The following is a 14700-nucleotide window of genomic DNA, read 5'->3' on the forward strand; positions in this document are numbered from 1 at the left end:
AATACAGTGCAGTCGACCTGTCCCATGTGCAGAAAAACACCCCCAAAGCATGATGCTACCACCCCCATGCTTCACAGTAGGGATGGTGTTCTTGGGATGATACTCATCAATCTTCTTCCTCCAAACACGTTTAGTGGATATGACCCAAAAGTTCTATTTTGGTCTCATCTGACCACATGACTTTCTCCCATGACTCCTCTGGATCATCCAAATGGTCATTGGCAAACTTAAGACGTGCCTAGACATGATGCTACCACCCCCATGCTTCACAGTAGGGATGGTGTTCTTGGGATGATACTCATCAATCTTCTTCCTCCAAACACGTTTAGTGGATATGACCCAAAAGTTCTATTTTGGTCTCATCTGACCACATGACTTTCTCCCATGACTCCTCTGGATCATCCAAATGGTCATTGGCAAACTTAAGACGTGCCTAGACATGTGCTGGTTTAAGGATCATTAGGATCATTGAGACCCCACGAGGTGAGATCTTGCATGGAGCCCCAGTCCGAGGGAGATTGACAGTCATGTTTAGCTTCTTCCATTTTCTAATGATTGCTCCAACAGTGGACCTTTTTTCACCAAGCTGTTTGGCAATTTCCCCGTAGCCCTTTCCAGCCTTGTGGAGGTGTACAATTTTGTCTCTAGTGTCTTTGGACAGCTCTTTGGTCTTGGCCATGTTAGTAGTTGGATTCTTACTGATTGTATGGCGAGGACAGGTGTCTTTATGCAGCTAACGACCTCAAACAGGTGCATCTAATTTAGGATAATAAATGTAGTGGAGGTGGACATTTTAAAGGCAAACTAACAGGTCTTTGAGGGTCAGAATTCAAGCTGATAGACAGGTGTTCAAATACTTATTTGCAGCTGTATCATACAAATAAATAGTTTAAAAATCATATATTGTGATTTCTGGATTTTTTTTTTTAGATTATGTCTCTCACAGTGGACATGCACCTACGATGACAATTTCAGACCCCTCCATAATTTCTAAGTAGGAGAACTTGCAAAATAGCAGGGTGTTCAAATACTTATTTTCCTCACTGTAAGTAAAGGATGTGTGTACTTATGCCACCTCTGATTTATATATTTCTTTTATAAAATTGGCCAAACAGATATACGTGCTGCATTCTTAGTCTTTTTCTTTCGGCTGCTCCCTTTAGGGGTCGCCACAGCGGATCATCCGTCTCCATACCACCCTGTCCTCTACACGATCATCACCCTATCAGAAACTCTCTTCACCTCCACTACACTCTTACTGTACTCTTCCTTCAGAATCACCCCTACACCATTTCTCTTTCCATCCACACCATGATAAAACAGTTTAAACCCACCTCCAATGTTTCTGGCCTTATTCCCTTTCCACTTAGTCTTCTGAACACACAACATATCTACCTTTCTCCTCTCCATCATATCAGCTATCTCTCCCTTTACCAGTCATAGTACCAACATTTAAAGTACCAACCCGAACTCCACTCTCCTACACTTCTCCTTTTCCTGTTGCCTCTGAAGACGGTTTCCTCCTCTCCTTCTCCTCCTTCATCCAACAGTAGCCCAAATTCCACCGGTACCCTGTTGGCTAACGATACTTGTGGCGGTCGTTGGTAACCTGGGCCTCGACCGATCCGGTATGAAATTCTTAATCATAACCCGCACATTCGATTTGGCACATGTTTTACGCTGGATGCCCTTCCTAACGCAACCATCCCCATTTATCCGGGCTTGGGACCGGCACAAAGAGTGCACTGGCTTGTGCCTCCCTAATGGCTGCATTAATTACGTTAATAAAACCAGCGCAGTTTAAAAAATGTATTTGCATTTTGACAGCCTTCATTAGTATATTAATACAAAACTAATAAAAAATGTTGTTACCTATTAAATGTATCCAGGCTGAACATCCACCATATAGAACACAAAAGATAATGATCAGGTGATAAGGAATGTCTCTGTTCTCAGTCATGTTTAGGCCGCTGACTCCCTCTGTCTCATCCATGTTAACCCTATACTTCTTGTTGCCTTCTGCCTGTTCATTGTTAGCTTCATAAACTAGTCTGCGTCTTTGGTGTCTAAGAGCCAGGAAATGATACACCAGTGGAAGATTAAAAAAGCGCAGGCTGATGGTCTGAAAACGGTGCGCAATGAGATGGAAAAAAATTTACATTTCACCAAATAGATTAAAACTAAAGTAATGTCTGGTTTAAATTTTTAAAAAGTAGAAAGTACAGATATAGTTTAAAAATGTATGAGTAATGAGTAGAAGTAAAAAGTAAAGTGAATTGAAAGATACCATAAACATATACTTGAGTACAGTAACTAGTAGTATTGTAAAAGTAAAGTATTTGTACTTCGTTACTTCGACCACTGCTCTAGGCATAGAAGGCATTGTATTTTGTGTCTAACAACAATCTTACATCTTAAGATCTACATTTCTTTGCTGTGAATCATTCTCCTAAAATGTAATTTAATAATTAAAATCAAATGCTTCTTCACAATGTAACTAATGCTATGTATATTTGTTTGTGTTGAGGATGAACAAACCAGGCTCTAGCTCAGTAAAATGTTTAATAATGAAGTAAGCAAAGACCTACTGTAAACAATCAGATGTCTTAATCACATCCCTAAAAGGCACAAACTCTATCTAATTTCTCTGCAATTTATTGTATTTTATTTAGGTTACTGCATGTTTTGTGTGAAATTTATATATAGATGTGCCTATAACTATGTCTGCATGTGCTCCACCTTCAAGCTGCACAGTATAACAGTGACCTTGGGGTTAATGCATATAAAGATTTAGAAATGCAGTCCTGTTATATGTTTAATTAACTCATGCCTATCTGTATTGTATTCACAATAATATAAATGAAAGTATTGCTTTGCTACATGCCTTCAGTACTAATTATGTGTCATGCTTAGAAAAATGATTTTAGACTGGAATTGGTCAGCTGAGCCCCACTTTCTATATTAATGATTAAGTGGCTGCTCCATTTTCTGTGAAACTAGGTTGGCATGTACTGGAAGCAACTGATCATGCTACTAAAATGGGTGCTTGGGAGCATGTGGTTGCAAATTGATTTTAACTCTTTCCTGAGGAGTCTGGTAAATGCTAAATAATTCTCTATAGTTTCCCACTTGAATCACTTAAATTCCAATTAGTTACACAAAATAGATTTTATAAGCTTTAGTATTATGCCAGAACATTTTATTATCCATCCTTGTCACTACCAACGAAAACCTCAACATCTTCAGCTCTGCTACCTCCAGCTCCACCTCCTGTATTTTACTCAATGCCACTGTCTCTAATCCATACAACATCGCAGGTCTCACCACAGACCTATAAACTTTCCCTTTCATTTTTGCAGATACCCTACTATCACAAATCACTCCTGTCACTCTTCTCCACCCACTCCACCCTGCCTGCACTCTTTTCTTCACTTCTCTAACACACTCTTCATTACTTTGCACTGTTGACCCCAGGTACCTGAATTCCTCCACCTTCTCCAGCTCTTCTCCCTGCAACCGCACAACTCCACTGCCCTCCCTCTCATTCACACACATGTATTCTGTCTTACTCCTACTGAGTTTCATTCCCCTTCTCTCCAGTGCATATCTCCACCTCTCCAGGCTCTTCTCAACCTGCTCCCCACTCTCACAACAAATCACAATATCATCCGCAAACATCATAGTCCAGGGAGACTCCTGTCTGACCTCGTCCGTCAACCTGTCCATCACCACTGCAAACAGGAAAGGGCTCAGGGCCGATCCTTGATGCAGTCCAACCTTCACCCTGAACCAGTCTGTCGTTCCTACTGCACACTTCACTGCCATCACACTGTCCTCATACATGTCCTGCACCACCCTCACATACTTCTCTGACACACCTGACTTCCTCATACAATTCCACAACTCCTCTCTTGGCACCCTGTCGTACGCCTTCTCTAAATCCACAAATACACAATGCAATTCCTTCTGTCCTTCTCTATACTTCTCCATCAACATTCTCAAAGCAAATAAGGCATCTGTTGTGCTCTTCCTCGGCATGAAACCATACTGTTGCTCACAGATGGTCACCTCTTCTCTCAGCCTGGCTTCCACTACTCTTTCCCATAACTTCATGGTGTGACTGATCAACTTAATTCCCCTGTAGTTACTGCAAGACTGTTTTGTTATAATTACCAATGAATAAAAAAGAGCAAATGTGTATTTTTAAAGACACACTGTATACATGTAAGATATTTGCAAAATAATGCCAAGTAAAAGCATTATTTTTATTTTTATATTTTGGCATGAATATAAGCCAAAACATTATCAGATTTTTACAAGTCCTAAAAGTAGACAATGTGACCCCAATCAAGAAAACGAGACAAAAATATTATATAAATATATTTTATAATTTTTTTTCAAAAAGTATCCAGTATATCCATATCTGTGAGTGGCTAAAGTATGTGAACTTCTAAGATTAGCAATTCATTTGAACATCAAAACATCATCTGTTTTCAATCAATATAATGACAACCAGGTTTTAGTGAATGCTATGTATTTTTTTAAGAATATGGATCTATCAAAGTCTGATCTTCACAACATATGTTTGTGGAAGTGTATCATGGCACAAACAATGTAACTTTTAGAGTGAACCACATGTTCAGTCCCATAAGCACCTTAACTCACCTTCACTCGCTTTCATTTCTTCAAAAAACAAACAAACAAAAAAAATCTGAAGTCTGAATACAGTGGTTGTGGAAAAAATAAACATATTACTATATTTCAGACAGGTCAAATTATTGGTCTGCATTAAACAAAGAAAACAACTTGCTTTGAGGAAGAAATATTGGCAGGAGAAATCTTGAATAATTTATATTGGAGATCATTTAAACGTTTTGTGAAATAAAATATTACAAAAACAACAGTAGAACTCACAGCTAGGTTTAATAGTGAAAGTAAGAGCATTCCCACACTCACAATGCAAAGATGCAAAGAAAGGGATTGGGACTAAACAGCTGTGTAGCCTTAAAAAAAAAAGCATCGTCAGTGAGGCTAAATGGAAAACAAGGCTTCAAATTGCTTGGGATAAAGCATAAAAATGGGAATCTGGAGCAATGGATGAAAGACGTCGTAGTCTGATCTGAATCCAGATTTACCCTGTTCAAGAGTAATAGGCGCATCAGAGTAAGTAGAGAGGTAGATTAAAGCAAAAGGCGGTCCAATGAAATATCAATGTGTCTTTTTTCCCCCAGACAGTGTATATTAAAATTTTTTAAATAGCATTAAAAATGTAAATGCAGTGTTCGCAGAGTTTTGTTAGTTTATTTGAGAAAAGGTATGGTGTATGAGTTTTTTTACCACTGCTATGCAGATGACACGCAACTCATCTTTTCTTTCCCTTCCTCAGATACCACAGCTTCTGCTCGGATCTCAGCATGCTTGAAAGACATATCTTCATGGATGAGTGCTCATCAAATAAAACTCAACCCCAGCAAAACAGAATTGCTGGTCATCCCATTTGATTTATCTCAACTCTTCATGACTCTCTGCTCTCCCCTTCAGCCACTGCTTGCAACCTTGGGGTAACTATGGACAATCAACTGTCCTTCTCATATGTCACTAATGTGGATTCAATCACTTCTGTCCACACAGGCTGCCCAGGTGCTTGTTCAGTCTCTTGTCATTTCAAGACTGGACTACTGCAACTCTCTGATGGCAGGCCTTCCTCTGAACACTATTCGTCCACTACAAATGATCCAAAACACAGCTGCACGACTTGTGTTCAACCTGCCCAAGTTCTCCCACACCACCCTACTGCTGTGCTCCCTTCACTGGCTTTCAGTAGCTGTACGTATCAGATTCAAAACACTGATGCGTGCCTTCAAGGCCAAAAATGAACCAGCACCATCTTACCTCAGAGAGCTTACCTGACTATTTTTAAGCGACGGTTAAAGACCTATCTCTTCCTGAAACACTTAAATAAGCAATTTCCAAGTTTGCTTTGTAGAATTCAAGAGTTATATTTATATTAAATTTTTAATCTAGCGTACCAGTGTAGATTTATTCATTGCTAGAGACTCAAAACATTTTTGTATGTCACTCTGGACAAAGGCATCTGCTAAATGCAAATGTAACTGCTTTAAAGCTTGCGATGTAAATAATTGTAAAGAATTAAATATACAATATGTATTTTTTGCTGAATAAGGTGTTATGATTTTCATTTACATGAGTTATTAGTTCATTTCTGATTTTGTTTGCATAAATACATTATTCATTAGAATATGATGCACACAGTAAGCGGGTGTGATTGACAAGAAAAAACAATATCCTTAGTTTAATTTTTGAATAGGGATTCTTTTGTAGGTTAGTAACCATGTACGATAAACAAATGGCCAAATTATGAAAATAAAATTGATAGGCAGTTAACTGGGTCTAACTGGTGCCCTTTGCACCATGTAGTGAAAAGGCACCACTTTGTGGCATACTAATTCCTTGTGGAGGGAGCTATATATTGGAGAATGGTCTCTATGAACTCAGTCGAAAGACCAGTTGCTAAGAGCCTTAATGGGAAACAGCCACAGCCTCCACAGCTCGGGGCGGGGTGAAGCAAAGTGCTCCCTGCCTTTGAATTCTCCCAGGGATGGTGTTCGAGAAGGTTTACCAGGTTGGCAAACCATGACCATGACTGGCTACCAGGAAGAGATGGACTCCATCCTAGCAAACTCTCTCCAGAACTCTTGGAGCAGCGTAACGGGGGACAAGCGTACAGGTGTCCATAGCAACCAGTCCGAGAGGGGCTAGGTAAGTAAGGGAAAACCAGAGGGGACAATGCAAGGTTTCTCAAGTCGCAAAGAGGTCCACTTGTGCTTTGTAAAACTTCCTCCATATCTGCTCCACCACATCCGGTCCCCAGGCCTTGGCCTTGAAAGGGCATTTGTTCCCTGGTTCAACTGCCGTCAGTGAGAGCAGCTTCCATAAGATGTGTTGTCTGTATGGATCAGCACATGATGGCCCCTTCGGTCTAAGAGGATATGTTTCAATGCTAGAAGCACTGCCAGCGTCTCCAGACAATTGATTTGCCACAAAAGATGGGCCCTCCACATAGACCTTGGGTGGAGAGGCCACTCATGACCACCCCTCAACCCGTGACTGAAGCGTCTTTTGTTAACATTATGCAATGACGAGGAGCCCCCAACACGGGGCTCTTTAACAGGAACCTGGGTTCTCTCCATATGTCTAAGGCCTGTAAGGCTCGCTGTGTGACCTTGATTGTGTGGAGGGGGTACCCTTCCCGGAGAACCTTTTGGTTCTGAGACACCACTGTAGGGGTTGCATGTATAGAAGAACAAGTGACACCACATTGGATACAGCTGCCATCAGACCCAGCAGTCTTTGGAACTGCTTTACAGTGAGTGATTGACCGTCTCTCACTTTCTTGACTGCCATGAAGATAAATTTGACTCGAGCAGGAGACAACTGTGCCCGCATAGTGGTCGAATCCCAAACTATTCCTTGATAGGTGGTTCTCTGTCCCAGAGAAAGTACACTTTTCTTGGCGTATAGTATTAACCGCAGTTCCTTCATGTTGGCAAAAAGAACATCTCGTTTTCGGGTCGCCAAGTGCTCTGATTGAGCCAGTATCGACCAATCATCGATATAGCCACATCCACACACTTCATGAAGGTGCGGGGTGAGAGCGCAAGGCCAAACGGAAGGAACTGATATTGGTAAGCTTTGGCCGCGAAAGCAAACCTCAGGAACATCCTGTGAGAAGGAAAGATGGGTTGGTGGAAGTGTGCATCCTTCAGATCTATAATGAGAAGCCAGTCTAAATTACTGATTTTAGACAAAACCTGTTTCAGTGTAAGCATCTTGACACTTAGCCTCATTAATAAGCAGTTTAGCTGACACAGATTCAAAATGGGACGCAGCCCCCATTCTTCTTGGGAACTATGAAGTACCGGCTGTAGAACCCGGAGTGGGGAACACCCCATTGAATCAAAGTGGATGAGACCTAAATTGAATTGTGTAGCCTCTTTCTACAATGCGCAGGAACCATGGAAACATGTTTGGCAGAAGCTTCCATGCTGCCAGATAGTTTCTTAAGCAGATCAGTCTCTCGGGACTAACCTCTAGTGTGCCGGAAGCAGCTTGAGCAATGGTGTTGCTGAACAGGCCAGTGGGCACTACGTCCAGGAGGATGGCTCTGCCCCTTTTAGAAAAATGGGACAGGGTCAACGAAATGTGCCTCTCCGCTGCTACCATGGTGCTGCAATGGACCAGCCTATGGCCCTAGTGGTCTCCTTGGTGGCCCTGAGAGCCAAGTCCATAGCTTGAAGCAGTGCTACAACATCGTCGTTTCTACTTTCTTCTCCCTCTTCTATCTCCTTTAGCAGGTCAGCCCGGTGGGCTTGCAGGATTGCCATGGTGTGCAGCCATCAGCCTGACCTGCCGCTGTATAGGCCTTGTCCACCAGAGCTGAGCAGGTCCAAAAAGGCTTGGTGGGTAGCATCGGGTCTTTCAGGGATGACGCAGCCCCTGGAAAGAGATAGCTGACCAGCGTCTCTTCAACCTGGGGCATCGTCTTATAACCACAGTTTTAGCCCCACTACATTTGAGTAAAAAGAAACGTTGGGGCCGAATATGGGTCACCTGACACTAGACACCCCTAGACACCTCAGTGTGCAGATCCGGGAAAAAAGGCAGGCCCCAGTGCGGAGGCAGTAATCTCTGTTGCAGAAAATGCTTGTCCAAATTATTTATAGGACGCTGTTCCTGACTTTCTGGTGGCCAAGCGATACTAAGCTTAGTCACAGCATGAGTTACAACCTCAAGTCCACGGGTTCATCCAATATGGTGCCCCCCATTCCCCTCCTCAGATGGAGAGAGGTGAAGCGGCGCACCCTCTTCACTGGAAAAAGAACCCACCAAAGAGCGGGCTTCCGAGCCCTGGGAAAAGGAGCTGGATATGGCAGATGAGGAAGAAAAAAGGGACAAGCCCGTTTTCATTCCCTCTGCCAGGTCCAATTGCAAAACCCCATGACCTCAAACGCTGCTTTGCCTTGGCAGGGCCAGAACCTTGAGGAACGCTAGCGAGAGCACCCTCCTCGAAAGCGGTTTGTGGAAGCGGAGTGTCCACAAGGACATGCATCCGCAGTGCGAACAATCGGCTCCCTATAGAGCCGATCGAGCATTCTCCACTCCCAGACAAGCTACACATAGCATGTGCTTTTATACTCCCTGGTCATAATGTCACGCTTTTTAGTTTGACTTATTACACACGTGGTTCAGACGTGGTTTGGTTTGTCCAACACATTCCACTGATGTCTGATTGAATTGAGATCTGGGGAATTTTGTGGCTTAGTCAAAACCTTAAATTATTGCAGGCCATGTGCTCACAGCAGCCATGCCATTAGGAAATACCTATGAATGTTACAATTCAAAGTAACTTCCACATGACTGGCATGATCCAAGTGACACAAATGACCTCAGCTGTTATTAGGAGGTAAAGATTCTTCACCAGCACCACCTTTTAGGTGTTTTTGGAACAGCACTCTGATGGCTCTGATGCTGTCCCATGTGCACTGTGTTCTGACAAATTTCTCTGGTTTTCAGCATTAACCTTTTAAAAATGTTTTGCTATTGTATCCCTTTTTAAGAGATAAGACCAGATAGGCAGGCTTTCTCTGCAATCTTATATCAATAATAATGCCCTTCCTCAAAACACTTTTGGTAGTTATTAGCCACTGCAAACCGAGAATACCCACAAACCTGTTGTTTTAGAGCTGCTCTGATAAAGACATCTAAGCATTTGAATTTAACTCTGGTTAAGGCCCCTTAAATTCCGATCCATTTCTCTCACCTTAAACACATTATCTTTGAGAACTGACTGTTCATTTGCTGCCTAATACATCCCACTCTTTGATAGGTGCTATTGGAAAGAGTTAATCAGTGTTATTCACCTTGCCTATAAATGTTTAAAGGTTATGGCTCATCGGCACACACACACACACACACACACATACACACACACAAATGTGTAGCGAGAGAGAGAGAGAGAGAAAGAGCGAATTGGATCTTGGATGTAAGATTCTTACACAGCCATAGCCCCAGACAACTCCCCCACCCTGGCATCTGTGCTGTGATTGGCCGCTACTCTCAATCCCAGCAAAAGCTATATGCACCTCCTCCCCTTTTGCCTCCACAAAGAGCTTGCTGCTGAATGAACTGAATCAAGCTTTTTGATCTCTCTATCGTTCAGTCTCAGTTTTTTCTACTACCCTCTCTCCATCCTTCTTTTGCTGTTTCGCCTCCTCCCTCTGATGAGCTGCCTCGTCATGCTATCCATTTATATCTCCAGCTTTCCAAGCAGAAAGGGATAAGCACAGATCAGCCTTAACATCAAAAACCAATAGATCATGCTGTCTACAACGACCATGGACATACTCCTGAAATGAGATTGCCTTCTATTTTTCCTGTTTTATTTCTCTATAACTCATCCTAAAGACATTCACTGGAGTGATAAAAACAACAGCATCTCGACCATCATTTTTTTGAAAGGAATTTTGGGATTGATTAGCCCAGTGGGAAAAAAGGAATTTTGTAATATTGATCCCATTTTTTGTGCTAAATTTTCCTTTTCTCCCCCTGTCTGCTGGCGAGGGAGCCGGTAGAAGTCTGCCAAAACGCCGCGTGCTGTGCTCCGCGTGAAGAATGCCCAGGCGCGCCTGCCCAAGCCGTCGGAAACGGCGCCCACGCCCGCCTCGGGACTCTATATGGAGCGCTCACAGAGCCGAATCAGTTTGTCGGCCTCATTTGAGGCTCTTGCAATCTACTTCCCCTGCATGAACTCCTTTGATGAGGATGATGGCGGTGAGTGTTTGTGTGTGTATGTATTTGGATGTGTGATTATGAACTGTAAACTTGAAACATCCCGAGATCTTGAAGGTCAGTTATTATGGTTAATGGTTAGTAAAATATAAAACCCAAATAGTAAAATATATGATGCCATTCCCCTGCATTCTTTGAGATTATTAATATTAAAAACAGCTGCAACTTAATATCACAAGTGCATCTCTTTAAACTCATTCTATTTCTAGTTAAACATGCACAATTAGCAGTTTATATAATATTCAGCATATGCTCAAAATCAGATGACACAGGCACTTATCATGTTTACCAAACACTTACCTAAATAAACATTCCTAAACATTCCTCCCTATTTAATTCTCACATGCCCAGTATACACTCTTTGCCTCATTTTAAAATACTGAGCAGAGAAATGAGACACTAAGTCTAGCCAGCAATCATTTCTGCACACACACACACACACACACACACACACACACACACACACACACACACACACACACACACACACACACACACACATAAATACACAGACTATGCCTATAGGTACCTGCTCTTCTCAAGATGACACATTTTACATAAGAATTCACATAATATTCTGTATAAATACACAAATGAACATATTTTATAATTAATATATGGCCTGTGAGTCACAACAAATCACCTATTTAGCCTTCTAATTTCTGAAACTATAAATAAAGGTATATACAGTAAATCAAAATATAGGTTTTAATATAGTTTTAGAACTCTTTCATCATATACGACACAACAAACATGTATACTTTTATTTTATATCTAGTGGTATGTTTCATAATCCTCGAAAATCAGTTTAGCAAGCCTTATCCTAGAGCAACTATATTTTAAATTATTAATTATTTTGCCACTGTTTCTGTAATGCAGAATTGAGAAGATACACTGAAAATTAGGGAACACTGTTCAAAAAACGTGAAACGATATTTACAAAGTATCTTTACATTGTTAATGTACATGAGCTAATAGTTTTTTATTTAGTTTATTTATAAATCATGGTTGAAGGAATAGTTCTTCAGTGTCTCATCATGCAAGACTTTTCTTCCTTCCTTCCTTCCTTCCTTCCTTCCTTCCTTCCTTCCTTCCTTCCTAACCCTTTATTACTTTTCTTTATTAATTTTATGACATTTCTCTCCTTTATATTTGTCCATTATGAATTATTTTTTGCAGGAGAAGACAAATAAGCCTGTTTCACTGTGTAGTCTTGTCCAAATGACCTCTTCAAATTATCACTGAATAAACCTTGGGCAGCAGCCATTTCAGATATATGCTGTCATTATGATATACAGTCCCCTACGAAACTTTTGGAACGACTGGACAGGTTTTTTTTTTAACCATGCTCCTAATAAATTATATAAACAAGTATCTTTACTATCTAATGTTTAGCCTTTAGTTACACCTATGAAGACTGCATTTTTTTTGTTAAAAAAGGATTAGACAACATAAAGATCAAAGAACTGATTTGGGGAGGAACGCAGCAAACACTAAATGGATGAGCTAAGGACAAGGAGTGCAGCTGATGACACACTCACCCACCCACCCACACACACACACACAGTGAAAACTGTGATAAAAAACCCAAAAACAACAATCAGTGACATCACCAACAATCTCCACAGGACAGGGGTGATTGTATTACATAAGATGAAACTACGCACTCATGATGCAGAACATACAAGCATATCTGTGTAGTATCAAGTAGTATCTGTTTGACTGGTACCACCTTCTCTCAGGGTAAGAGGTAAGTATACTTTGAGGCTTTTCTCTGTTCTGGTACCAAGGTGGTTTAATAAACTTTCCCTATATGTCCGAACATCGGAGTCCCTTGGCTATATTCAAGCGACGGATGAAGACCTACCTCTTCCTGTAACACTTAAACTGAAACTTTGACCAAGAGTTGTTTCCTGATTTATCTTAAGTTTGTAATCTAGTGTACTGGCATGGGTGAAGGTATGCTGCATGTTAGTCTTTCTCACGCTGCTGTAAAAGAATACTAAAATGGATTGCAATTTGTTACATTAATAAAAAATGTTAACCTCTAAACTTACTACAATTTGTAGATTTATTCATTGATAGAGACTTAAAGCACTTTTGTACGTCGTTCTGGACAAGGGCTTCTGCTAAATGGCAAAAATGTGAATGTAAATGTATGGAGGTAGTATACATATACAAAGTATGCAAGACTTTGGCTTGCATGGCTGCTTCTGGAACAGGTAGCAGTAAAATTAATTTGTTCACAGGAACAGGAGCTGTTATGTTTACAGTGAAACACAACAGAGGAATTTGAAAGAATGTTACAAACCTATACTATAAAAGCAGTCCTTATTACACAAATCTCTCATATGGCCACCTGGGGTGTTTTTATGTTGCCTTTATAATGTACCTTTAAATCTCATGATTACTATATATTTTATGAAACAAAGTTGAAATGGTGTTGGAGAAATTCTGAAAAGTAAATATTTGGGTTAGAAGTAAATTAAAGGGAAATGAATGATAAAATAAATGTAATTTTAATTTGAACTATCCCAATAACTTTTTGAGGACAAACCAAGGACATATAAAACAAAGGTATGACAATTATTTAAATCTCCCTTATTGTCTATGGTGGTTATGGCCCTAATGTGGTATGGCCATTTATGCATAGGCACTTGGAAGTGTGTACAACAGGGAGTGTAACATTTTTCTTCTACCAGTTCTTCCCAGTTTCAGAATGGCTTGATTTATTCCTCATTGACTGCATGTGGATTTATTAATTCTAACCAAGTGTAATCTTTAGAGGTGAAACTCAAAACTTAAACCAAAATATATTAATAGTTTAGAAAATAAATCTAACAAGGCACACCTGAACAACAAGAACCATATGTCAGTCACATGTTCCAATAATTTTTATGACTAGAAAAATGTTCAACGGACAGAAGGATCAGTGAAGGAAACAAATGAGGAAGATCCTAAACAGACGAGAGTTACAATAAACAATGCTCGAGGTAACTAGAGCATTTACAAGAATAGCTATGGAATTGGATAGAGGAACATGCGAAGATGGCTGATGTCCCAAAGATGGAAGTATGTTGACCGAGTATTATTGTTCACATGCTTTTCAAAAGTTATCAATAGAAAATGAGAAACTATTAAATTTTGACAAATTAGATTTGGTGCCAACCAAAACCTCTGTTTTGTCAATATTTAGTTTGAGAAAATTGCACGAGAAACAAGATTTAATCGTTGCAAAACTATTTTAAAAAAAGAGGGAAAAGAAGGATACAATTTGGCTTGGAGGACAAATAAAGCTGGGTGTCATCTACGTAGCAAAGAAAATGTATGCCATTGTAGGGTAACCCACCCAATAGCCCAACAACGATATCTACTGGCATGGGTAAAGGTATGCTGCATGTTAGTCTTTCTCACGCTGCTGTAAAAGAATACTAAAATGGATTGCAATTTGTTACATTAATAAAAAATGTTAACCTCTAAACTTACTACAATTTGTAATAAAGATTAACCTTGAATATATCTAAATCAAGCTGATCACCTTATGGGTTATATTTCTTCTTTAATTTTAATAGATTATTTTCAGCATTCCGTCTATAAATAAATCATTCATAATAGACAGGGAGTCGCTTAGAGCCTTGTGCTTGGCTAACTATACCTGCTCACAAATTGGCCAGTCCGAATCTTAGTCAAAGGATATAACCATAACCTTATATTCTTTAAGTAGGCTGCTCAATACTTGCTCATGCATAAAGAATAATTAATTTAGCCACTTTGTTATAACTTGCTAAGTCAGTGAGAGCCACTACACATTCTCATGGACACAAACTCGGC

General features: G+C 40.3%; 1 protein-coding gene across 1 annotated transcript in view; it reads left to right on the forward strand.

Moving 5' to 3' along the window:
* Positions 1-10182: 10182 nt before the first annotated feature.
* rims4 (regulating synaptic membrane exocytosis 4) overlaps positions 10183-14700 on the forward strand; it is a 55593-nt gene continuing 51075 nt past the window's right edge. The window contains exon 1 of the mRNA XM_083534440.1: positions 10183-10851. Coding sequence (XP_083390566.1) covers positions 10755-10851 — 97 coding nt within the window. The 5' untranslated portion in view covers positions 10183-10754. The remainder of the gene's footprint in view (positions 10852-14700) is intronic.

Source organism: Silurus aristotelis, assembly GCF_946808225.1.
Source record: "Silurus aristotelis genome assembly, chromosome: 2".
Taxonomy (NCBI): Eukaryota; Metazoa; Chordata; class Actinopteri; order Siluriformes; family Siluridae; genus Silurus; species Silurus aristotelis.